The 27418-nt window shown below is 44.9% G+C and overlaps 2 protein-coding genes across 4 annotated transcripts; one reads left to right on the top strand and one right to left on the bottom strand.

Annotated features, from left to right (window-relative positions):
- Positions 1-66: 66 nt before the first annotated feature.
- Positions 67-8807, top strand: unk (unk zinc finger). Of its 2 annotated transcripts, none has more exons than XM_045710010.2 (14): positions 67-2443; positions 2952-3161; positions 3979-4155; positions 4291-4421; positions 4519-4654; positions 4743-4860; positions 5039-5126; positions 5243-5610; positions 5848-6064; positions 6352-6447; positions 6529-6714; positions 6871-7052; positions 7236-7496; positions 7643-8807. In XM_045710010.2, the coding sequence occupies exons 1-14, from the start codon at positions 2313-2315 to the stop codon at positions 7793-7795; spliced, it is 2454 nt and encodes an 817-aa protein (XP_045565966.1). In that variant the 5' UTR covers positions 67-2312; the 3' UTR covers positions 7796-8807. The 2 variants fall into 2 exon arrangements, with proteins under 2 accessions (XP_045565966.1, XP_014034976.2); XM_014179501.3 differs by lacking the exon at positions 67-2443 and adding an exon at positions 2468-2713.
- Positions 8734-26183, bottom strand: LOC106589471 (protein unc-13 homolog D). Of its 2 annotated transcripts, none has more exons than XM_045710008.2 (34): positions 25953-26183; positions 24331-24363; positions 24157-24207; positions 23864-23920; positions 23620-23727; positions 23377-23436; positions 23170-23236; positions 22783-22963; positions 22552-22596; positions 22386-22457; positions 22243-22312; positions 21987-22091; positions 21580-21672; positions 21394-21494; positions 21193-21310; positions 20983-21104; positions 18647-18737; positions 18489-18545; positions 18255-18352; positions 18055-18106; positions 17841-17971; positions 17592-17712; positions 16546-16698; positions 16291-16386; positions 15905-16111; positions 15657-15731; positions 15452-15531; positions 15152-15266; positions 10065-10136; positions 9833-9871; positions 9628-9748; positions 9415-9538; positions 9005-9222; positions 8734-8928 (listed from the first exon to the last, which is right to left on the bottom strand). In XM_045710008.2, exons 1-34 carry the CDS (start codon positions 26013-26015, stop codon positions 8816-8818), a joined length of 3309 nt encoding a protein of 1102 aa, XP_045565964.2. In that variant the 5' UTR covers positions 26016-26183; the 3' UTR covers positions 8734-8815. The 2 variants fall into 2 exon arrangements, with proteins under 2 accessions (XP_045565964.2, XP_014034974.2); XM_014179499.3 differs by having other exon boundaries at positions 9833-9916; positions 25953-26174.
- Positions 26184-27418: the final 1235 nt, after the last annotated feature.

Here is a 27418-nt window from a genome sequence, read left to right as displayed (position 1 = left end):
TTTAAACTCCTTCAAAACGTCTCTCTCATTGGTTGTTGTCTGTCCTCTGTAGCCAATCAGCAGCCGAGACATAGGAAAATTGTTTGGTTGAAAATATTGCCATTTCAATGTTTTTTTTTTTTAACAAAATGGGATTCATAACATGTCTCAACATGGTCTAACAATTATGTGTAACTTGAATGACATCACTATAGCTCTTGATCATGTCTCTCAGTTCCATTAAATGACACATAAGAGTCATTGAACAAAGACTTCTTTAGTCGGGGGGAGTTTTGTTAAGATCCCAGAGGTTCGGTCTAAACATTAATATGGATCGCTTGCGGTATGGTTTTGGAAGCGTAAGGACCTTATCTTTCATATCAGCGAGAAAGAACAAGGACATTTTTTTAGGTTACATTGATATACACCTTGATAGGGTTAGGCGTCCACATGCTTCACAGCCGAAAAAGTTCGGTAGAGTTCGTGCATATATTATGAGGAAGTTTTGGAATTTGGAGATTTTTTTGAGGGGCTGTTCGGGCAAACCACATTTTTCTGGAGACAAGCTGAAGTTCGGAGCCTGGAGATTGGTCAACAGTAGGGATTCTTCAATAGAGCCACACAGTGGAGGTGTCATAATACCCATAAAACCTAGCGGTCAAACAGGGAAATGGTTCCAATTGATTTTCCACCATTCATTTTTCTCACAAGGGATTTTAGAAACAGGGCTGTGTCTTGTGTAGGCTTACCCTGGCGTGACGTTTTCATAATCATTTAATTCTCTCTCGGACAAGGTGACTTTTAATCAATATATTCGGCTATATTTACTCTAAGATTAAAAAAAAAATGCTCATTAGCATCAAAGTAGACATCTTTATTTAACTGACTTGCCTAGTTAAAAGTTCAATAAAAACAAATAGGCAAGTCAGTTAAGAACAAATTCTTATTTAGTATGACGGCCAAACCTTAACGACGCTGGGCCAATTGTGCGCCGCCCTATGGGACTCCCAATCCCAGCTGGTTGTGATACAGCCTGGAATCAAACCAGGGTCTGTAGTGACGCCTCTAGCACTGAGATGCAGTGCCTTAGACCACTGCGCCACATCATGCAAGACTACAAATCCCTGCACATCATCTCTAGTTGACACCTTTGCTAAGAGGTATTGTGTCAATTTCAGTTCACAGAATTGTCAATTATTTATTACTACATTTAGCTAACATTAGATAGTTCATCCAGAGATGACCTTTCCCTCGATTTGGAAGTCGCATCCAGATGATCATGGAATTTAAGAGAGAATGCAAGCACATTTGTTCGGCTAGCCGAGTTCTGCTAGGCACCAGCTGAACTGTAGCATGCTGACACCTTTGGTGTTCCCACATGACCATATCTCCATGATACAGCGCTTGGTTACTAGAAGAGATGGCAGACAAGAGGCGACCACCTGTGCTAATTAGTTATTTAGCATGCTCTGGACACCTGTGTGTAAGCTTAACTTGGGAAGTGTAGTTTCGTAGGATGGAGGAACTCATACCATAGTTGTATGGATCTGTTAACTGCTACAGTAAGTGTATCTTTTTTTATTTAAAGAAGGATTCTTTCTCACTGATGGAAGATAAGGGCATGTTTGTCTCCAGGCATAAGCAGTCACTTATGTGTAGAATTTCAGGGAATTAGCTTTAAAACTGCAAAAATGTGTCTTCACCCAATGGCAAAATGGATTAGAATTTTAGGAAATTAGCGGAAAAACATATATTTATATATTTTTATTAATCTCTACCCCATGGCAACATAAGTAGAATTGCATTACATTTTTTTGTACATATTTCCCTTACAAAAATAGATTGCATTTTTGAAACTGCAGGAAAAGTGTAGTAACTTCAGTCGTCTGTGGTATCTTGGAAGTAGTAATTGCAAAATTCTGAATGAAAGTTAAATAAAAAGTTGAGCATGTTTTGTAACGAATAGTTAATGAATGACCACACACGTAGGAAACCGTGTAATAGTATTTATTATTTGCACAGGAAAGTGCTTTGGTTTGCACATAACACATTTCATATGTGTGACTCAAACGTCAAGTACAACTGTATGTATGCTCCGTCTAATAAAGATAATTGTTTTATGTTAAAATTATATTTCTGTCTCTTCACTGACTGCAGTTTAAAGGCAAAGGGGACAGACAATGTTGAACTACATGTCCCACAGTTCTTAGCAAACCCTTCGAACTGACGCTTCCACTTCCTCGTACCAGGCGCAAGCGCGCAAAGGTAAAGAATGCGGACTTCGTCGCACACTGGAAACAGAACGCTGGTACAAAAGCTTCAAAGAGGAAAACATGTCGAAAACACACACGGGGGCTACGACCTCCGGTGGACCTTCTTCCTCCTCATCCTCCTCGCCCGCAGGTGGCACGACGTCTCCCGCCAACGTCCTGCACGTACAGCCTGAGAAACCTCAACACTACACGTACGTAGACCACACAACCTCACGTGTATAAACACACCCAAACACCACTGACGTTAGGATAATTAGTTAAATTGCTCCTGTCGGGTTTGAATTTAAGTATTTTTTACCAGCTATCTCTGATCTGCATTAGTGTGTACCAATTGTATTTAGACAATATAAGTGAGAGGCCTACTGTTGACTGAGTTGGCGTGGTTTGGATCTGTACAGTAGCCCTGGACTGTTTGGGGACATTTTGTGTCAGGATATGATAATATGCCGTCAAATTACAGTGTAAGACACTTTAATTGGTCTAACGGTCCATAAGTGGTTCATAAGTTGTCTTTATGTGTCATGTGTTTTTGAGAGCGAGTCTGAGAGGGACATGTTTACATCTGCAACATAGGTGAAAAGTTGTGATAACTAATAAGTGCAGCTTGCTATTGTTATTTTTTTGGTATTAAATATAAGACATGCACTAATGTACTACTCCTATATCTCTACCCATTTCCTCTCTTTCCCTCCTATGCAGGTATCTGAAGGAGTTCAGGACAGAACAGTGTCCTCTGTTTGTGCAGCACAAGTGTACCCAGCACCGGCCCTTTGCATGCTTCCACTGGCACTTTCTGAACCAGCGGCGCCGCAGGCCCATCCGCAGGCGGGACGGAACCTTCAACTACAGCCCAGACGTCTACTGCACCAAATACGACGAGGGCACGGGCACCTGCTCTGACGGGGACGAGTAAGTGTGTGTGAGAGAGGAAGAGGAAGATTTTTGATCTATTGGTACAAAAGACAGACACTTGTTTAAGTCACTATTTTATGGTGCACTGAAGCCAATGTTTTTGTGGGGTCTCAGATCTGCCCTAATAGGGCAATTCTTGAGTTCCCCACATTAAAGGCATGGACAGACTGGTAGGATTGCCGGCTGAGAGTTCTTTGCACCTCTGAACAGAGTGCCGGCCGTAACTTGCAAACCGATTCTACATGTAGAAACGGGCGAAAATTATGACCGTCAATGGTCCCTATAACACACCACGCCGACACCAAGTGAACAAACGTCCCGTACTGTGCAGACTGACAATCGGTCTGATGAGTTTCATCCTAAAGATACACAGAACACGCTCCACATTGCATAATAAAGCACCTAAGAATCTGAGATTGAGATTTCTTTTCAGATTGAGGGTACTGTTTATCAAAGAGGTGTACCCATTCAGTTGAATAGCTGAGGTGATCATTGTTGACTGCTGTGATTTGCAGCTGAAAACAGACCCCTATAACAGACCCCTAAACAGTCCCTATAACACACCACGCCGACACCAAGTGAACAAACGTCCCGTACTGTGCAGACTGACAATCGGCCCCCCCCCTGACAGCCCCCCCCCCCCCTGGGCCATGCCTCAGACAGATCAGGAGAAGTGCTGACACATTATCACTTTCACACACTCAGCCTATTAACACCCACAAGGGGAATGCTAATGAGGAAGACTGTGGCTCTGAGACAATATCACATGACCCAGCAAGATGTGTAGTTTGTTTTCCCCGTTTGTGATTTTCAGATGTCCGTACCTGCATCGTACGGCGGGCGACACAGAGCGGCGGTACCACCTGAGGTACTATAAGACAGGCTCCTGTATCCACGAGACGGACGGGAAGGGCCACTGCAGTAAGAACGGCTCCCACTGCGCCTTTGCACACGGATCACATGATCTACGATGTCCTGTCTACGATGTCAGGTACAGGAGTATACAGTGCAGTGGAGACACATCTTCTGTTCTTCTTCAAATGAAGGTTTAGTTTCATGACCCAAAGCCATTGTTCCACTTTCTAACGGGTCTCGTGGCCATGTGCGCCCCTCTTCCCCTCTCCAGGGAGGTGCAGGTGATGGAGTCTCAGGGGGGGTCGGGGGCTGCTGAGGGAGGAGGGGGGGAGGGCCAGTCGGGGCTGGCGGCCAGTACCGCCCTCATTGAGAAGATCTTGAGTGAGGAACCACGTTGGCAGGGTACGAATATACACATCCTTTAATTGATCAATGGAGGTTCCATGTGAAGGCCATGATTCCAATTCTACTACATTTCTCTCCCTTTCTCTCTCTGTAGATAACACCTATGTGTTGTCCCACTACAAGACAGATCTGTGTAAAAAGCCTCCTCGTCTGTGTCGCCAAGGTTACGCCTGTCCCTACTACCACAACAGCAAAGACAGGCGGCGTAGTCCACACAAACACAAATACAGGTACAAAACATGCACACATCCATTTGAACTGTTTTAAAAAATATATTTTTTACTTACACTAAAGTGTGCGGGGTCTCTCCCTCTCCAGAGCGCTGCCGTGCCCAGCGGTGAAGCACAGTGAGGAGTGGGGAGATCCCAGTAAGTGTGAGGTGGCAGAGGGATGCCAGTACTGCCACACACGCACAGAGCAGCAGTTTCACCCTGAGGTACGTGGTGCGGTCCGTCCTAACTTCAGAAACATGCTCCTTGTCTCAAATTACAACTACGTCATCCCTTTATACCATTGGCAGATTTGTGCCAAAGTTCGAGTTGGCTACATTTGCTTAACACAAATTAGAACTCTATATTAAATGACAGTGTGTTTTGTCTGATGTGCCTCTCCAGATCTATAAGTCCACGAAGTGTAACGATATGCAGCAGTGTGGCAGCTGTCCCCGGGGCCCCTTCTGTGCCTTTGCACACCTTGACAACAGTAAGTGTCTCAACACCCTAATCGTGTTGTAAAATGAAAGTTAGCAAAATCGTGTTGTAAAATGATAGTTAGCAAGTAAGTAACTGATCTACTCTTTTTCTCCTCCTGTCCCCTAGAGCCCCCTATCAGTGAAGAACCCTCGTTTCAGACCCCCAGCTCCCCACCTCTCCCCCCAGGACCCCAAGACCCTCACCCTGCCCAGGAAGGATGCTCCAGCCCTGGGGGCCGAGGTGGAAGGTCTGGGTCTCTGTCTGGAGGTCCGTTCTCCCCGTCAGGGGGGGTGTGTGTGGCAGAACAGGGCCTGTTAGGGAGGGTGCTGTCGTTGTGTGAGGACGTGTGTGGGGGAGGCGAACCCCTCTCCCCCTGGGCTGGGGAGGGGGGGTACGGTAGGGCACCGGGGTACGAGAGGGAAGACCATGCCAAACAGAAGAGTTTTACCATGGACCAGCGCAACAGAGAAATGGCGTCTCATCACAGCAAACAGGTACCGTTTTATTGGTGTCAAAATCAACCAGCTTCGAACTATAATTACACATTATTGGCTTGGGTGTCTGTTGCTGCTTCAGCCAGCTTGTCATTCATTGTCTTGATGTCTCTGTAAGGCAGCAATATCACATTGTTGAATGCAGAAACTATTAGGTGACATTGCTTATTGTACAATAACTACACCAGTCTGTATAGAAGATACCATCACCACCCTTCTCGATCTCTACCTCTCTAGGACCTGTTGGTGTTCCTCCCAGTTGGTAGTCCTCTGAGTCTGTCCTCCAGTGTTCCCTCCAGCCTAGCAGCCACCCCTCCCAGCCCTGCCCCTCCTGGACCCCTCCACCAGGGCCACCACCTCCATCATGGAGCCCCAGCACCAGGCCTCTTCTCGGGCATGAATGCCAACGCACTGCCCTTCTACCCCACCAGCGACACCGTCGAGTCTGTAGTGGGTGAGTCAGTCACACAGGCACAGTAGACTTTTTAAACCGTTATTACTCTTAGTCAGAGGAGCTAGCCATTTGTAAAATTAGCTGACTATTGTAGTTCACTTCCTAACATTCCATTCAATTAAAAAACTTTATTTATCCCTGAGGGGCAATTGCATGGGATATCTCTGAAGAATATTGCCACTGGATCACTTGATTGCTGTGGGACAGATCTGACAGACTGATGTTTTGGTTGATAATGTGGGACAGATCTGACAGACTGATGTTTTGGTTGATAATGTGTTGTATAGAGTCAGCTCTGGATGACCTGGACCTGAATGACTTTGGCATGTCTGCCCTGCAGAGAAGTCTGGACAGCAGCTCTGCTCTTCCCAGAGCCATGCTGGGTGAGTATGGAGCCTAGACGCATGCATACACCTGAGTGGAATTTCATGATTGATTGATTAAATTATTGATTGATGTTGCAGGAGGAAATCAGCTCCAGAGTTCTGCTCCTGTCAACATTCCAGGAACCCTTTGCAGCTCTGCCCCTTTCAGCTCCCCCTCGCCCTCTCCACCAATCAGAGCCCACCAATCGCCATTCTTCTCCTCCCATCTATCGCAGCCCAGCAAATCAGAAAGCAGCTTCTTGGGGCCATCGCATAGCTCTTTAGGTTTGTGGATATCTTTTTAGATCATGTATTCTTCTGCCCAAATCCTACAAAATTAGAGGATTTTAAAATGTGGATAATTCTTTAATTCTCCCATATATTCCAAAAACATCTCAGCTAAATACATGTCTCATGTGTTCCGTGTCTCCTGTATTGCAGGTCTGAATGGTATGAGCAGTAGTATCTGGGAGCACCCATCAGGCCAGGGTTCTCCCGGTACGCCCCCGGCCCTGCTACCCACCATGGGCCAGAGCATGGAGACAGCCCGGGTCCGACAGGAACTAGACGATGCTAACAGACTACTGAAACACTGGGACCACACCTGGAGACATACAGCACAGGTATGAGAAGTGGGAGTAGGTGTGGGTTTGTGTGTGTGCATGTTAGTGTACACCAATAAACCAACAGATAGGTCAGACTAAAACATTTTCCCTCTCTTCCTTCACCTTTTTCTCCCTCTGTTGCTCTCTCCCTCTTTTCTCTCATCACCCTCCCCCGCGCTCTACATCCCGCTCTCACTCCAGTCGTGGGCGGTGTTGAAGTCGGATGCAGAGGAGTCTCGTGGCTCGGCCGGTCGGTCGGCTCTTGAAGCGGAGCGGGCCAGGCAGGCTGAGGAGGCGGCAAGGAGACAGACCTCCCTCCTCCAGGAGGCGCTGGAGAGCATGAGGACAGGAGAGAACCCTCACTTGGGCCTCCACCAGCTCCAGCTGCTCCACAGACTGCCTCTAGAGTCTGTCCTCAGTTTGCAGGCCCAGCTCTGTACATGTCTACACACTGTGGAACAGGTAAAGGAGACACACCGATATTTGCAGTATACACATGCAAACTCGCATACACACAGAGCTATGCTTGTTGATGTGAAACATTCCCCAACTAACCAGCAGCCTATTCTCTTTTTCTTCCCCTCCCTCTCTTTCATCCCCCTATCCAGGTGGTGTATAGAAAGCAGTGTCAATGTTGTGTGACGTGTGGAGAGCAGGGATCGGTCTCTCTGCCCTGTGGACATGGTCTACTGTGTGACAGCTGCACCAGCTCTACAGAGTGCCCCCTTTGCCCAGAACAGAACCTAGATCAGTTATCCTGACCTAACTCAACTATCTATAGCCCAGATATAGATATGGTATCCTCACTCAAAGACCAGCCCAAAGACCAGCCTCGGGTCCATATAGTCACTGATTCAAGATCAGATTTCCTTTTTTACATGCACTACCTTTCCATAAGAAATTATTCAGGATCAGCTCTCTAACCACAGACCTGGCTTTAACCATTACAAGCTAAACCACAAATCGAAATCAAATCTACAAATCTAAAGGCATGCATGATCCAGACAGCCATCTCATGATGCAGCCTAAGTGGGCCACCATTTGAAGGAGTACAAGGTTTTAGTTTTTACCGTTAGTTATTATTGTTTTGCTAATGAGACTTCTAGTCCGAGGAAGAATAGGGCTGCATCTCAATAGTATAAAAAGGCTTCCTCTCCTTGCCTCCTTCACACTGATCTGAAACTACAGGAAGGACATATGGTGGAAGCCTACAAAGAAATTGCAGATGAAGGAAGGAAAGCCATGTTAAACTATTTGGACGCAGCAGTCTGTGTTTCTTACAGATAGTTTCTGTGCGTGACTGACTCAGGTTTGCAGTCTGTAATATTATTATTCTTTGTTGACCGGAAAGATGGGAGCATGTTAACACAATCAAGAAAAATGTACTATTCAATTGTTTAGTCTGAAATTATGCCGATTTTCATTTAATAACAAGGCGCTTCACGTTAACTCAAATGCCAGCCTTTTTTAATAAAAATCTATGTATAATGTTTTTGGGGCATAATTTACATTTGTAAGCATTTAGATATTTCACAGTATGTCAAACTCGTGTCAAATATACATAGTTGTTGTATGTCATACATGCACTGACTACACCAGGTGTCAGGCTTTGGAAACAGCAGGGGTGTGTTGATAACCAGTGAAAAGACATGATCACTACTATACATAGACCTGGCACAAAGTTCACACCTTGTCCTACTGCATCCACCAACAGTGTTTAATTTTGTGTGTTTTGGTATAGAAAAATAAAACAAATGTATATTTTTGGATGAAGCTGTGTGTTATTGTTGTTTCCCCTCCTGTGACTGTTTCTCTCTCTGTCTGCGTTTCTTCACAAACAGCTGAGCCTCCCTCTCTCCTCTCCTCGACTCCAACAGCTTCAGGATACTGTCATCTGGACAGAACACACACACTTCAGTATCATGCACGTTTTGTGTTTAATTTTCACAGAATTGAATTCCAAATCATACCGTTTGGTTTGGGGTGCATGAGCGGCAGGCGTATCTGGGCCGGGGAGGGGTCTGGCTGGTGCCCCTGTCTCTCCCCTGATCCCCCTCCAACCCCCGGCACTGCCTTCAGAGCCAGGAAGGCCTCCCCCTCGAAGTCGTCTGTTGTCAGGGTGTCATAGTCCAACACTGTCACCACCAGACACGCCCCTGCAGCCTGGCACTGCTCCACTGACACCAGACTGACAGAGGGAGTACGTGAAGAAGAAGAAGAGGGGAATGAGAGGGGATATGGGAGAGATAATTACTTGTATAGTTCCTACGGGTAGGGATGAGTAGGAGGCAAGGTTAAAGTGGAAAAGATCTAAGAGACTTGGGTTATCCGCTGCCACCAATGTAATGGCGGAAGGGCAGCAGTTGGAGCTAGTGCTTACAACTCGAAGGCCTCGTCGAACAGGGGGTTGAGGTCACAGTTCTTGATCTGGGTGGTGCGAGGCTCCACCTCAGAAAACACATGACCAGGCTCCAGACGCAACTGGACAAACGGATCACTGGAACCTGGAGAGAGACAGGAGACATACCTGATCTGTAAGAAGACCTGTCTAGTAGACCTGTCTAGAAGGAGACAAGGAGAGGGAACCAATTACCGTTGGAGTCCATGGGTAGGAGGTTAGCTGCATTCAACACTTCCACTCTGAGTCTATGGTCAGACCTCCTGTAGGATGCTAGGAGTGTGACCGCGCCGTACTTCTCTCCACTGTAAACCTTCTGTTACACACAAACACAGATTCAATGTATTCTCTATAGCAATGCTTTTTACTGTTATACAACACAAATAAATTAGGCTCTTACCTGCTCCCATATTTTTCTATCCAGGAATTTCTCTATGAGCTGCTGGCAGTTGAGAGAGTTGTGTGTCAGATGAGCTTTCAGAATCTCAATGAATGAGTAGAGAGAGGAAAGAGAGTTATTGTATAGTGTTTATAACCCAAGGCCCCCCCCCCATTTCATGTTTCTACATGTCCTTATAGAACCATATATGTTTCTAACAATATAATGTGCAATGTAACGAACATGAACTCACCTTGTAGCTGTCAATGTGAAGAGTATCCAGTGGCAGTCCATTCCCCTCAGCATGAAAACACTGCTCCAGACACTGCAACACACAGTCAGAAATGTTCTGAAGTGTGTATTTAAGAATAATGTATTAACCTGGAGTGTGTACTCAGTACTGTACTATCCTGGAGTGTGTACTCGGTACTGTACTAACCTGGAGTGTGTACTCGGTACTGTACTAACCTGGAGTGTGTACTCAGTACTGTACTAACCTGGAGTGTGTACTCAGTACTGTACTAACCTGGAGTGTGTACTCGGTACTGTACTAACCTGGAGTGTGTACTCAGTACTGTACTAACCTGGAGTGTGTACTCGGTACTGTACTAACCTGGAGTGTGTACTCAGTACTGTACTAACCTGGAGTGTGTACTCAGTACTGTACTAACCTGGAGTGAGTGCTCAGTACTGTACTAACCTGGAGTGTGTACTCAGTACTGTACTAACCTGGAGTGTGTACTCAGTACCGTACTAACCTGGAGTGTGTACTCCGTACCGTACTAACCTGGAGTGTGTACTCAGTACCGTACTATCCTGGAGTGTGTACTCAGTACCGTACTAACCTGGAGTGTGTACTCAGTACCGTACTATCCTGGAGTGTGTACTCAGTACTGTACTAACCTGGAGTGTGTACTCAGTACTGTACTAACCTGGAGTGAGTGCTCAGTACTGTACTAACCTGGAGTGTGTACTCAGTACCGTACTATCCTGGAGTGTGTACTCAGTACCGTACTAACCTGGAGTGTGTACTCAGTACCGTACTAACCTGGAGTGTGTACTCAGTACCGTACTATCCTGGAGTGTGTACTCAGTACCGTACTAACCTGGAGTGTGTACTCAGTACCGTACTATCCTGGAGTGTGTACTCAGTACTGTACTAACCTGGAGTGTGTACTCAGTACTGTACTAACCTGGAGTGAGTGCTCAGTACTGTACTAACCTGGAGTGTGTACTCAGTACCGTACTATCCTGGAGTGTGTACTCAGTACTGTACTAACCTGGAGTGTGTACTCAGTACTGTACTAACCTGGAGTGAGTGCTCAGTACTGTACTAACCTGGAGTGTGTACTCAGTACCGTACTATCCTGGAGTGTGTACTCAGTACTGTACTAACCTGGAGTGTGTACTCAGTACCGTACTATCCTGGAGTGTGTACTCAGTACCGTACTAACCTGGAGTGTGTACTCAGTACTGTACTAACCTGGAGTGTGTACTCAGTACCGTACTAACCTGGAGTGTGTACTCAGTACCGTACTAACCTGGAGTGTGTACTCAGTACTATACTAACCTGGAGTTTGTACTCAGTACCATACTATTCTGGAGTGTGTACTCAGTACTTAACTAACCTGGAGTGTGTACTCAGTACTTAACTAACCTGGAGTGTGTACTCAGTACTGTACTAACCTGGAGTGTGTACTCAGTACCGTACTATCCTGGAGTGTGTACTCAGTACTGTACTAACCTGGAGTGAGTGCTCAGTACTGTACTAACCTGGAGTGTGTACTCAGTACCGTACTAACCTGGAGTGTGTACTCAGTACTGTACTAACCTGGAGCTGTGTACTCAGTACCGTACTAACCTGGAGTGTGTACTCAGTAGCATACTAACCTGGAGTGTGTACTCGGTACTGTACTAACCTGGAGTGTGTACTCAGTACTGTACTAACCTGGAGTGTGTACTCAGTACCGTACTATCCTGGAGTGTGTACTCAGTAGCATAATAACCTGGAGTGTGTACTCGGTACTGTACTAACCTGGAGTGTGTACTCAGTACTGTACTAACCTGGAGTGTGTACTCAGTACTTAACTAACCTGGAGTGTGTACTCAGTACTTAACTAACCTGGAGTGTGTACTCAGTACTTAACTAACCTGGAGTGTGTACTCGGTACTGTACTAACCTGGAGTGTGTACTCAGTACTTAACTAACCTGGAGTGTGTACTCAGTACTATACTAACCTGGAGTGTGTACTCAGTACCGTACTAACCTGGAGTGTGTACTCAGTACTGTACTAACCTGGAGTGTGTACTCAGTACTGTACTAACCTGGAGTGTGTACTCAGTACTTAACTAACCTGGAGTGTGTACTCAGTACTGTACTAACCTGGAGTGTGTACTCAGTACTGTACTAACCTGGAGTGTGTACTCAGTACTTAACTAACCTGGAGTGTGTACTCAGTAGCATACTAACCTGGAGTGTGTACTCAGTAGCATACTAACCTGGAGTGTGTACTCAGTACTTAACTAACCTGGAGTGTGTACTCAGTACTGTACTAACCTGGAGTGTGTACTCAGTAGCATACTAACCTGGAGTGTGTACTCAGTAGCATACTAACCTGGAGTGTGTACTCAGTACTTAACTAACATGGAGTGTGTACTCAGTACGTAACTAACCTGGAGTGTGTACTCAGTACTTAACTAACCTGGAGTGTGTACTCAGTAGCATACTAACCTGGAGTGTGTACTCAGTACTTAACTAACCTGGAGTGTGTACTCAGTACTTAACTAACCTGGAGTGTGTACTCAGTACTTAACTAACCTGGAGTGTGTACTCAGTACTTAACTAACCTGGAGTGTGTACTCAGTACTTAACTAACCTGGAGTGTGTACTCAGTAGCATACTAACCTGGAGTGTGTACTCAGTACTTAACTAACCTGGAGTGTGTACTCAGTACTTAACTAACCTGGAGTGTGTACTCAGTACTTAACTAACCTGGAGTGTGTACTCAGTAGCATACTAACCTGGAGTGTGTACTCAGTACTTAACTAACCTGGAGTGTGTACTCGGTACTTAACTAACCTGGAGTGTGTACTCAGTACTTAACTAACCTGGAGTGTGTACTCAGTACTTACTAACCTGGAGTGTGTACACAGTACTTAACTAACCTGGAGTGTGTACTCAGTACTTAACTAACCTGGAGTGTGTACTCAGTACTTAACTAACCTGGAGTGTGTACTCAGTAGCATACTAACCTGGAGTGTGTACTCAGTACTTAACTAACCTGGAGTGTGTACTCAGTACTTAACTAACCTGGAGTGTGTACTCAGTAGCATACTAACCTGGAGTGTGTACTCAGTACCGTACTAACCTGGAGTGTGTACTCAGTACCGTACTATCCTGGAGTGTGTACTCAGTACTGTACTAACCTGGAGTGTGTACTCAGTACCGTACTATCCTGGAGTGTGTACTCAGTACTGTACTAACCTGGAGTGTGTACTCAGTACTGTACTAACCTGGAGTGAGTGCTCAGTACTGTACTAACCTGGAGTGTGTACTCAGTACCGTACTAACCTGGAGTGTGTACTCAGTACTATACTAACCTGGAGTTTGTACTCAGTACCGTACTAACCTGGAGTGTGTACTCAGTACTTAACTAACCTGGAGTGTGTACTCAGTACTTAACTAACCTGGAGTGTGTACTCAGTACTGTACTAACCTGGAGTGTGTACTCAGTACCGTACTATCCTGGAGTGTGTACTCAGTACTGTACTAACCTGGAGTGAGTGCTCAGTACTGTACTAACCTGGAGTGTGTACTCAGTACCGTACTAACCTGGAGTGTGTACTCAGTACTGTACTAACCTGGAGTGTGTACTCAGTACCGTACTAACCTGGAGTGTGTACTCGGTACTGTACTAACCTGGAGTGTGTACTCAGTACTGTACTAACCTGGAGTGTGTACTCGGTACTGTACTAACCTGGAGTGTGTACTCGGTACTGTACTAACCTGGAGTGTGTACTCAGTACTGTACTAACCTGGAGTGTGTACTCAGTAGCATACTATCCTGGAGTGTGTACTCAGTACTTAACTAACCTGGAGTGTGTACTCAGTACTTAACTAACCTGGAGTGTGTACTCGGTACTGTACTAACCTGGAGTGTGTACTCAGTACTTAACTAACCTGGAGTGTGTACTCAGTACTATACTAACCTGGAGTGTGTACTCAGTACCGTACTAACCTGGAGTGTGTACTCAGTACTGTACTAACCTGGAGTGTGTACTCAGTACTGTACTAACCTGGAGTGTGTACTCAGTACTTAACTAACCTGGAGTGTGTATTCAGTACTGTACTAACCTGGAGTGTGTACTCATTACTGTACTAACCTGGAGTGTGTACTCAGTACTTAACTAACCTGGAGTGTGTACTCAGTAGCATACTAACCTGGAGTGTGTACTCAGTAGTATACTAACCTGGAGTGTGTACTCAGTACTTAACTAACCTGGAGTGTGTACTCAGTACTGTACTAACCTGGAGTGTGTACTCAGTAGCATACTAACCTGGAGTGTGTACTCAGTAGCATACTAACCTGGAGTGTGTACTCAGTACTTAACTAACCTGGAGTGTGTACTCAGTAGCATACTAACCTGGAGTGTGTACTCAGTACTTAACTAACATGGAGTGTGTACTCAGTACTTAACTAACCTGGAGTGTGTACTCAGTAGCATACTAACCTGGAGTGTGTACTCAGTAGCATACTAACCTGGAGTGTGTACTCAGTACTTAACTAACCTGGAGTGTGTACTCAGTACTTAACTAACCTGGAGTGTGTACTCAGTACTTAACTAACCTGGAGTGTGTACTCAGTACTTAACTAACCTGGAGTGTGTACTCAGTACTTAACTAACCTGGAGTGTGTACTCAGCAGCATACTAACCTGGAGTGTGTACTCAGTACTTAACTAACCTGGAGTGTGTACTCAGTACTTAACTAACCTGGAGTGTGTACTCAGTAGCATACTAACCTGGAGTGTGTACTCAGTACTTAACTAACCTGGAGTGTGTACTCGGTACTTAACTAACCTGGAGTGTGTACTCAGTACTTAACTAACCTGGAGTGTGTACTCAGTACTTAACTAACCTGGAGTGTGTACTCAGTACTTAACTAACCTGGAGTGTGTACTCAGTACTTAACTAACCTGGAGTGTGTACTCAGTGGCATACTAACCTGGAGTGTGTACTCAGTACTTAACTAACCTGGAGTGTGTACTCAGTACTTAACTAACCTGGAGTGTGTACTCAGTAGCATACTAACCTGGAGTGTGTACTCAGTACTTAACTAACCTGGAGTGTGAATTTCAGACGTTGACATAACACCATGAGTCCATCCTCCTGCTTCTGCTGTGTAGCTACCTGGTATAAGGTCCTTATGGAGTTAGTCCACAACGGAGTCAACAGACTAGGGAAGGAAGGAAGAGTGGAGATGACGAGAATATGTGAAATGCTTGGCAACTACTCCTCTAAGATATTCAAACAGGTATGCTGGAGCAAAGAGGGTGATACCAGTTCAGTACCAGTTGAACCACAGGTGAGTGTGTGATCGGCACTACAGGTATGTGTGTGTGTACGTGCGTGTACCTGTACCTGTTGAAGTTCTCTTGGACTAGGTTCTCATTCATGTACTGCAGTTCTCTCTCCAGATATTTTATCAGGGGAACCACAGCCTACGATAAGGGACACATGGAACAGTTCATGTCAGTTACAGTAATATGCTTTTCATAAGTCAAGGAAAGGTTTGTCTATAAATTCAGTATTGCTGATTCGGAAATGGCTGACGCCAGTTTCTTACTTCTTCAGTGGACTTGGAGGGGATTCTGCATCGAGTAGACATGCTGCGGACGTACATCGCAATGTCTGAATTCAGCTGGAGAGAGCGAGAGAGAGATACTTCAATAACTATAAACTATATTAATGAAGGTGACTATAGGCCAATTTCTGAAGCGTTTGGGAACGTAAAAACATACTGAACGCAGCCCTGGTCTAGGTCTCTTTTGCCTCTCCTCCATTGAACCCCACCGCTCTCTCCTACACCCCTACCTTCCGTCCAACGGTCTCTAAGGCAGAGCGTATCTCTTTGTTGAGGACCCCCTGTGCATGCTGCAGCTGTGAGTTGAGCACGTTGTGGAACTGAGGGTCCCCTATCACGTGAAGGGTGCGTTCTCGAAGCCCTGCCCAGTTGAGTTGCTGGGGCAGGCGGATCAGCACTGACCTCAGGTGTTCCAAGTCATTCACTACTACACACAGCTGGGGGGGGTGAAAGAGGGAGAGACACAGAGAGATGGCGATGAACATAATTCACTTAAATGTAGTTGAGAGAAGAGGAGATAGACACAAAAACTGTGATTGAGATGGACACAAGTAGAAAGAGAAGGAAAATAAATGAAAGTGGAAGCGGATAGAGGGAGGAGTGTTCTTCCCCTCACCATGTTGACAGCGCTGCCGGGGTCTGAGTTCTCAGACAGCTCCCTGACGCGCTCCTTCAGGATACGACAGTAGTTCATCACAATCTTACACACGTCCTGAACGCACACCGCGCACACACGCGAAAAATGAGCAAAAACGTGTATGCCAACAACAGTAAATGTGTGTATGATAATGTATGATAGAGCATGTCCTTGTCTAGTTATGATGAGATACTACGTGTACTTGCATGACAATGTATGTTTATGATGCAGTACCTCAGTGAGTTTGACCATGAGCATAAAGGCCTCCTCAGGGTCTGGCCAGGAGAGTTGCTCCCACAGCTGACAGATGGGCTGGACGCAGGTCACCAGGTCTACGGCTGACGAGCTGTGTTTTATGGGCACCGGGCCCAGCTGCAGCGGCTGGAGCTTGGGGAAGACAGGAGAGAGAGGGAGGGAATGAGTGAGTATCTTACCTGGCTTTAAAAGACGCACGCCAGACATTTTTGAAGTTTTCCGTTTGAAAAACAATATCCCACGTATAAATACAGTAATGTGGACAAAAATATGTTTTGAGGAAAATAGTATTTTTTTGTTGTTGCAAACTTCAAGATGTAGGCCATTCAGGGAGTCGGTCTGATGGTGCCCTCTGATGTCATCGGCCTCCTCCGTGCTTGGAGGGAAAAATAGAGGAGCAATAGAGAACAAAATAGGAAAGTCCAATCCCCCCCACTTGTGCCAAATCACGAGGATACCTCGACCACCTATCGAGATGTGCCTTTTGTTGAGTATATCAGGTGATAAATGAGGTGAAAAGGAGACTGGAGTGCCACTTTAAGGTGTACAGTGAATATTTTAGCTGGTATCTATTCTACTTAATTATACTATTCAATTAAATTATTGTAAAAACTGGTAGACTGAAAGGACTGTATAGGTTGTATTGCTGATGTTGGTATGGGCTACCGTGGAATTGTGTCGGTAAGAACACACAGAGAGACGGAGAACAGCTCAAAAGGCTACAGCCTATTTTAATCATAGAATGTAATAGCAGGGATGATAGGATGGTACAGATAGTTTATTTTCAATAAATGCATCAACAGGTAAAAGGTATAACCTACTGAACTACTACAAACACTGAAAGGTATCAACTGGAGGTTCGTCAGGCTGCCACAAATTGCCTGCAGGTGTGTGTATTTAACCTTGTGAAGGGGCTGAAGTCCCGCCTCTGCTGGAAGGAGAATGGGCGGGAGAATGGTAGTTTTGATTGAGGAGTGGGTGGAATTCCATTCTATTCTAGGTGTAGTGTTATAATAGTATGTTACCTGGTCCACCTGTACAGCTCTCTCCACCCTGTCCTGAGTGGTGCGGAAGGCCTTTTTCAACCAATAGGGAAGCGCCTCACGGAAGCCCTCATGGAAGTTAGTCAGCTCCAACAGTTTACCCCTGAAACAACACAACAGCCTTAGCTCTATCATATAGTGTAGTAGTGTGAAGTACTGAGTATGTGTAAGGGAGTAGTGTGTAAGTAGTGTGTACTACTGAGTATGTAGCATAAGGGAGTAATCTCTGACCTTTTCTGTAGGAAGGCCTTGTCTTTGTGGATGACCTGTAGACTTAGGTAGAGAGGGAACAGGCTATTGGCTAGATTCTGTTCCATCTCACCCTCCAACAGGCTTAGAGTGTCTCTCACCTCCCCCGCCAGCTACAGGAGACAGAGGGGGAAAGGTGTGAGTTATACAGAGGAGAGAGAGGGGTAGAGAGTAAAAAACGCTGGACTCCACTTACCAGGAAGTCCAGCTTTTGGTAGACTACAGTGAACACATCCACCTGCACAGCACTACAGAGAGAGAGAGAGAGAGAGAGAGAGAGAAACAACCCCATTCAAGTCCATTCATATGATAAAAGAACCAGACCTTCTTCGTACTGAAGACAGACAATGACACCTCCCACTATACTTATGTTCTGTATGGTCGTCTGTCTGTTACCTGACAAACACTCTATTCCAGCTGTCCTTGTTGTGCTTGATGTCCTGCTGTACTTCACCTATCAGCCTAGAGAGAGCACTCACGGTCTCTGTCAGGTCCTGGGAAGAGGGAAATGGGGGGGTGGGGGGGGTGGGGGTGGGGGATAAAGTTACAGGATGTGTGTAAAGAAATGCATGATGTGCTTTGAAATTGATATGTGTGAGAGGGGTCTCTCTTCCTTTGTCTGTAGCCTACCTTGGTCATGGGCTGGTGTAACCCTTTCTTTATGGTGAACCACTCCTGTGTACCAGACTGAGGCAAACAAAGACACTGAGTCTTACAGAGTAATAGCTCTGTGGATCATTCACAGTATTAACTGTAGACTTCATAGTAGTCTTTCGATATGTACTTACATGCACAGCCTCGTTGATCTCGTCATGTAGGTCAAACTGAGCTGCGTTCAGCTTCTGAAATGCCTGTGTCTTACAGACCTGAGACAGGATCCTACAACAAAACGACACACAGGTTGTTCATTAGCTCTGTTTTAATAAACCCATAATATATGGCGCACACACGCACGCACGCACGCACACACACACACACACACACACACATTTTACAGTAAACAAATTGGCAACAGACTTTCAGCACGCTTATAGGGAAGGACATTCAACAAGCACAGCACTTACACAAATGACTGATGATTGGCTGAGAGAAATTGATGATCAAAATATTGTGGGGGCTGTTTTGTTAGACTTCAGTGTGGCTTTTGACATTATCGATCATGGTCTGCTGTCGGAAAAACGTAAGTGTTATGGCTTTACACCTGATGGGTCGAATTGGGGTTATGATAGGGGCTGCACCAAATGTTTGATGTATGATAATAATTGATTATGCTTATGTTGTATTAATAGAAGGGGAGGGGCTATGGGACCCCTCCTCTACATTTATAGGGTCCTAGACTACAGATTAACAATATATATATATGCATTGTAAGGTTTTAGAATTGTTCCACAGTCTTTTCTAAGTCTCTGCCTCTTATAAAGTAATGGGGTCTGTGAGAAAGCATTTCAAAGATAAACAAAGAGCCCTGCAGGGGAGTAGGAGAGATAAGAGGCTAGTCAGACATACCTCTATAAATCAACTTGGGGGAGTGGACATTTACTGCTGAGGCCTTAGAAAACACTGGAACTATTGTATCTCTTGCAAGTTAGTATAGCTGTGTCTGCATGGGCTTGGTCTGAGGAGTAGCAGGTAATGACGTATGCATTGACATCACAGGGGGTTGACTACAAGCATGATAAAAGCAACTTGGACTTTTCCTATGGGGCAGATCTCATGAGAGACATCACTTGTATATGTGATGTTTGATCTTCGACTTCAGTCTACAGCTGTATTTTGATTAAAATTGTTATTATTTATAAGTGCACATTTTGAGTGTTCCTTATTTGGTAAGTAAATAAAACGGAGCACAGAAAAAAACGGAACTAACACACCCCTTGCTATAACGTGGATAAAGAGTTACCTGTCTAACAGAACACAGAGGGTGTTCTTTAATGGAAGCCTCGCCAACATAATCCATGTAGAATCAGGAATTGTTCCATATATAATGTGTTTATTAAAACAGCTGCAGTCAGTTTCAGAATGGGCGACAAGGAATAAGTTAGTCCTAAATATTTCAAAAACTAAAAGCATTGTATTTGGAACAAATAGTTCACTGAACCCTAAACCTCAACTAAATCTTGTAATAAATAATGTGGAATTTGAGCAAGTTGAGGTGACTAAACTGCTTGGAGTAACTCTGGATTGTAAACTGTCATGGTCAAAACAAATTGATACAACAGTAGCTTAGATGGGGAGAAGTCTGTCCATAATAAAGCGATGCTCTGCCTTCTTAACAACACTATCAACAAGGCAGGTCCTACAGGCCCTAGTTTTGTCGCACCTGGACTACTGTTCAGTCGTGTGGTCAGCTGCCACAAAGAGGGACTTAGGAAAACTGCAATTGGCTCAGAACAGAGCAGCACGGCTGGCCATTGGATGTACACAGAGAGAAAAACATTAATAATATGGATGTCAATCTCTCCTGGCTCGAAGTGGAGGAGAGACTGACTTCATCACTACTTGTATTTGTGAGAGGTATTGACATGTTGAATGCACCGAGCTGTCTGTTTAAACGACTAGCACACAGCTCAGACACCCATGCATACCCCACAAGACATGCCACCAGAGTCTCTTCACAATCCCCAAGTCCAGAAGAGACAGTGGGAGGTGAACAGTACTACATAGAGCCATGATTACATTGAACTCTATTCCACATCAGGTAACTGATGCAAGCAGTAGAATCAGATTTAAAAAACAGATAAAAATACACCTTATGGAACAGCGAGGACTGTGAAGCAACACAAACATAGACACATGCATACACACACATGATAACATGGATTTGTGTTGTAGTTATGTGGTAGTGGAGTGGGGGCCTGAAGGCACACACTTAGTGTGTTGTGAAATCTGTTATGAATGTATTGTAATGTTTTTAAAATTGTATAACTGCCTTAATTTTGACGGACCCCAGGAAGAGTAGCTGCTGCCTTGGCAGTAGCTAATGGGGGTCCATAATAAATACAAATACACACACACACACACACACACACACACACACACACACACACACACACACACACACACACACACACACACACACACACACACACACACACACACACACACACACACCCCCGCAGGGTACCTGAGCAGTGTGTGTAAGCGAGGGGTAGCGTCCTGCGTTGGGGGAAATGTGTCTCTGTATTTGGCCACGAGACACAGTCCGTACTGCAGGAAACCACGGAGAGAGTCCCCTAGCTCCTGTTTCTGTACACATATGTTTGTGTTTATTTCATTAATGAATGATATACACAGTATATAATATGCAATAAAAGCAAAGTAAAGCCTGTCTTACCTGTTGGTAGGGCAGCTCCTGCTGGTGCCAGTGGTACTCTATACTGGTCAGCTGCTGGAGCAGCACTGAGGAGTCCACCTCTAAACTCTGGTATAGTTTACTGTAGGCCATCCACTTCCTATAAAACATATAGTGTCAATTTGAACATGTATGTGAGTGTAGATGTGTGTATGTGTTTTGAGTGTGTGGTAGCCTACTTACGCCAGGTCCTGCAGGAAAGGTGAGAGGTTATTCTGAGTGGCGTAGAGTTCCAACAGGGTCTGTCCCTCCCCACACAACTCCCCTTTCCATGGAACACTACCCTGAGGCAGGTGTATTACCTTCACAGGTTAACCACTAGATGTACAGGTATATGACTGTCAAATGTTGGAACTGAACATTTATTACCTGCTGCTGAGAGATGTGTGACTGGACAAACTGCAGTAGGATCCCACAGTAGCTGACGTAAGCACTACGACCAGCACTCAATGTCCCGTCTCTCTGTCACAGACAAACAAATACTATAATTGGTCAGTTTATTTTTTCACATAGAATTAATACGATTGTACAGCAGACATATCACCAACTACAAGTGATAACCTGAGCTTACTATAGATCAACAACTATTACTAACTGTTAATAAAACAAAGTTACTGTAAGAGAAAGACCACCCTGCTCCTGGGTGTTTCTCTCATCCGTCTGACTAGATGTGTAGATTGACAATTTTGGTTTTGTGTGTTCATTATGTTGACCAATTCTGCTTTATTAAACATAATTTGCCACTAGAGAGTTGTAGAGGGACTTGAGCTCCATACCTCTTTATGGATGAATTTGAGCTGCAGATGACACTGGCCCCGATCTGGATAAGTCTCTGTCCTTGGCTCCAGAACATACCAGTTATCCTCTGTACAATGCAGGTCCTTCACACACACACACACACACACACGCACACCCGCACACGCACACATGCGCACCCACGCATGCACGCACACACACACACACACACACATTAGGAGTGTTGCTTGGTGAGCATCAGGGTGTGTGAGCATGTGTGTTTTGGAACTGCTTTACCTTCAGTCTCAGCACAATGCTTCCCAAGTAATCATCCTGGCCTTTCTCCTTCTTAGCATCTTTGATCATCCTGAATGGGATCAGAAACGATCAACATTGGGATATTGTGTGTGTGCGAGTGCGTGTGTGTATGCAAGCTCTACCTCCTCAGTCCATGGAAATTGGTTCGGATCTCCTCTAGCTTCTGTGCCAGAGACAACTCCTCATCCTTGTCCCTATGAGAGAGAGATTGATCAGAATGAATATGAAGTAACAGATTGAGTTTCTTTTACTTCAACCTAACAGAACAGTGGTTTACTGGAAACTCACCACATCTCAATGTGGAAGCTGGCCACTGTAGTGTCTTCAAACTCCCTACCAGCCCAGGGGAAGAAATATGTTTACAATCTCCATGAGAGACACCACATGGAGTAGCTTCAGTGTTTACTTTGTCAGGATGTTCAAGGGACCAGGCTATTTCAAGGCACCCTATGTAAAGTAAACTCATAGATTTGTTATATTTATAGGTTCTAGGTGCTATGTAAACGTTCCTTCACGCACAGTACAAAGGTCTGGTTCCAGATGGGGTTGAGGGTCTGTTTCTTTGTGTCTGTCGTGTAAACCTTCTCGTCCGAGACAGCGTCCTGCACCACGGCTTTACGGGGTTTAGGTCTGGACCGCCGTGTCCTGCTCTCCTTCTCATCCTCCAGGATGGTCAGTAAGCAGTATGGGTCACTGAAACCTGGGGACAACATAACACAACCCACTGGAGGTCAGCTATAGTTGGATTCGCAGGCCACAATAGTAAAACTTCTGCTAGATCTCTAGTTCCTAAACGAACCAACCTAAATAGAGAAATCTCTTGCCAACTCCAGATAATCAAAATAGTTTACCCTAACCCTAAGTGAATTTAATTGCGTTCACAGATCTGAGGTGAGGATAACGTACCACTGACGTCTTTTCCCAGGATGCCCTTGGCTTCCTTCACAGTGGCCATCAGACAATAGACTGGAGGCTGTGGACAAGACTCAGGAACTCAGAAAAATAATAGGTGGACTCTTGCATACGACAAAACCCCCCTTAGATACTGTAAAGGTAAATACTGTTGGTTCAAATGGCTTCTCATAGACCTTTGAAACTCCTCTGCTAACTCACCTCTGTGTTCTGGACCCTCTCTGTCAGACTCTGGTGTTCATCCACTGCCATAGAGAAAGCCTAAAGGGGGAGGGGAGGGGTAGTTTGATAGCAACAAGGTATTAGTATTGAACAATGAAATAATCAGAGCACAGCATTTGGTCTGTGAGATGTTGAGGACAGAGAGAGTGTGGTTAGATGTCATGTAAATGAGAGGGTTAGTATATTAGAGGGTTAGTTGAGTTTGTTTGGTTAGATTGTCACCTCTCTGATGTATTGGTGCAGCTGGTTGTCAGTGAAGACCTCTGCCGAGGCTGGCTTCCCCAGCTTGTGGGTGATAGTGTACAGCAGCTCTTTATACAGCGACTTGAGCTGGGAGGGAGAAGATGTGGCAGAAAGAGAGAGAAGACGGACAAACATGAACCTTCAATAGGGACTCTAAAAGGACTGCTGTAGAAAAAAAGCCAATGAAAACAAGCACAATTCTTATAAGTTATAGTGATGATACCTCTTGCTCCTTATGTCTTTTCTCATTCTCTTCTGGGTTCTCATTCTCTTTAAAGTCCTGAAAGTACATAGATCATGTTATCTACTGTGTGTGCTGTATTCGGGAAATGCTGAAGTCAAAGTCATAGTTCATAAAGTCATTGTGTACAAACTTACTTAATAGTTTATTTGATAATGACAAATACAATCAAGACACAACATCATTGATTATGATACTCATTGCAGCACGAGGATTTAGCTCATACTGCTTAACCACCCGTGTCCCTATGTGGAGAACAAAGGAGCTGGACCCACCCTCGTGTCCTTCTCTTTCCTGGTCATCCCCAGTTTACGGGCAGGGGAGCTCTGAGAGAAAGAGGGATTACACACAATACCGTAATACAGGAAACCTTGGTGGTGGGAAGCATGTATAGCAAAATAGCATTCATATTTTGCGCAGATTTAAAATAGAGGTTCTTCTCACTCTACCTGTCTCTGTCTGTTCCAAGTTGAGCCACGAGTCTGTATGGAGGTAAATGTGAAAGGGAAACAACACAGTTTAGCCACTGGTGGTCAAGAAACCCCTGGCCCTATACTTATCCTAGAAATCCACGCTATAGATAGGCCAAATGTACCTGCTGGGACATATCAATTATGCAATAGTGGGGAGCTTGAGAAATGTCTGAGTTTTAATGTGAAACAAACCCATGCATAGTCAGGGTGACACAAGTCAGATAGTCATCGATTCTGGCAGGGACTTCCTCATTGAAGGCGATAAGGAAACTACACTACTCCAGTCTCTGTAAACAAATTTAGGATTGGATAAAAAATAATGCACATAAAACATGATGCACACACACACACACACACACACACCCACACACACCCCCCCCCCCCACACACACACACACACACACACACACACACACACACACACACACACACACACACACACACACACACACACACACACACACACACACACACACACACACACACACACACACACACACACACACACACACACACACACACACACACACCCCCCCCCGGTATTAAAACTATGGAGGCCTCCCGGGTGGCGCAGTGGTCCAAGACACTGCATCGCAGTGTGCCACCAGAGATTCTGGGTTCGAACCCAGGCTCTGTCGCAGCCGGCCGCAACCGGGAGGCCCATGGGGCGGCGCACAATTGGCCCAGCGTCGTCCGGGTTAGGGAGGGTTTGGCCGGCAGGAATATCCTTGTCTCATCGCGCACTAACGACTCCTGTGGCGGGCCGGGCGCAGTGCACGCTGACCAGGTCGCCAGGTGTACGGTGTTTCCTCCGACACATTGGTGTGGCTGGCTTCCGGGTTTGGATGTGCGCTGTGTTAAGAAGAAGTGCGGCTTGGTTGGGTTGTGTTTCGGAGGACACATTCTGAGCCCGAGCCCGTGCGGGAGTTGTAGCGATGAGACAAGACAGTAACTACTAACAATTGGATACCACAAAATTGGGGAGGAAAAGGGGGTAAAAAATAAATAAATAAATAAATAAATAAATAAATATGGTGTGTTTATTTTAGGAAAAGTGAAAACACATCCCTTTCCATACAGTATCATCTGACCTCAAGTTGTACCGACTAGTACCGAAGTATGATTCATGGTCACATCTTATCTAGAAATACCAAATGGACTGCATGTAATGCTTACACATTAGGTATTATGTAATGCTTACACTGCATGTAATGCTTACACAGTACATTAACAACAATTCAAGTGTTATTAAAACATCAATGATCATGACACATTTCGTCTCAATACAAAAGGTATTTTGAAGTCACTCAAAACTTAACCGCGAAAAATAAAGTTTTGCAAACCAATTTCACCTCAGCATCCGTTGAGGCCATCCTCCCAAACTGTTATCTAAGAGGACATCAAACTCTAACCACACACACACGAGCCTGTTGATATCCATAGTGCCAAAATGCAATATAAACCCTTTCTAATAAGATGGGCCAATGCCAGTACAATAAAGGTGTTTCACAGAAGACGAATGATTTATTTAGTTGCGTATTACAAATATGAACACATTAAATTAACTTATTTTCTACATGACAAAGTTTGGTACTTGCCTGATCGGGAGGTTGTAGTAGGTCGTCTCCTGTTCTGGAGAATCCATCCTGGCTTGTCATCATGGTTGAGGTGGACGAACAGCCAAATGCCCGTCTTTGGTGAGACTGTGTGACTGAGTGTGTGTGGCTGTGTGTTGTCTGCTGTGTCTAGTGGATGAGAGGCTATACGAGAGAGCAGTGCTATCGCTTAGCAACAGGAAGTCATCATTTCCTGTTGAAGGTGGTTGCTGTAACTTGCAACCGTTTCTTTATCTTTGTCCAAATGCCATCCCTCTTTCTCTTGCAAACTGTATACAGTAGTGTACACACACTCAAACGCATAAACAAACAAACACACACACACCATCCATCACTTTCAAGACCATGGCATGTTTCTCTCTCCCCTGCATGGTGTTCTCTTCTCGTTTGTCTCTGTTTCAAAAAAACTCATCAGCCCATCACCACCAAGCTTCCTCTAGAAACTACAGTGAACCTCAGTGACTTCATCAACATCTTGGTTTTGGCAACATTGCTTGGTTTAAGCTCAGTGTACAACACAATGTAAGGGGTCTGAGTTTTGCCTGACCAAGAAGGCTATAACTATGGCTCTCAGGGCCTTACACATGCCACATGGCAATGTCCTGTTATGTGTATATTAGGCAAGGCAATAAAATGTAAATATTGAACATGGTTGCTTAGCATTAGGCATGGAAATGTCCACAGAAGCAATCCTGTTATGTAAAAAATATAACACAAGACAGGGGCGCAACTTTTACTGGGGATGGGGACATGTCCCCCCCACATTCTGAAATTGCACTTTTGTTCCCCCCAGTTTTATCATTGGAAGGTGATACAAAATGAGGCAATGGTGTGCTTTAGGAACATGCGGAAGCCGGCCCACACATACTTCTTAAATCAAAATTGCGCCCTTGACACAAGATATAACAATACATTTAACTTGGATGTTGGGAGCTCAACCCCTCCACGATAAAGCACAGCACAGAACTTACAGTCAAGAGAAAGCCTTCTTGGAATATCACTGCTGAAGAAGGTGGGGAGCACCATGGGCTTTTGCAGCCTGCACTGACCACAAAATGTACTCATCAAACCTGGGGTGTATTCATTACATCTTGTAACGGAAACCATTTACCGTTTAAGAACCAAATGGAAGCAAACAGAGCAAATGACCGTTCAACATTTTTTTTTCCTGTCGGAGCTAGTTTTATCCCCAGTTGTCTTGAATGCACTGAAGTCGGAAGTCAGAGATTTCCGAGTTCCCATTTGTTTTTAACGCGGCATGAGACCTGACTAGCTGTTCTTGACCAAAAATCTCCTGCAGAGAAAATAAAATAGAAAATAATTTGATCATGAAATTAAGTTTTCATTGTTCAGTTGTGCATACATACAGGGATGACTAACCTACACACATTTGTGAAGGTTTTCTGCGTCAACCAATGTATGGTGTCAACAACAGTACTTGCACCTAT

The sequence above is a fragment of the Salmo salar genome, chromosome 28, assembly GCF_965601325.2.
Source record: "Salmo salar chromosome 28, fSalSal1, whole genome shotgun sequence".
NCBI classification, from domain to species: domain Eukaryota; kingdom Metazoa; phylum Chordata; class Actinopteri; order Salmoniformes; family Salmonidae; genus Salmo; species Salmo salar.
This window is presented reverse-complemented; position numbering and strand designations above follow the sequence as displayed.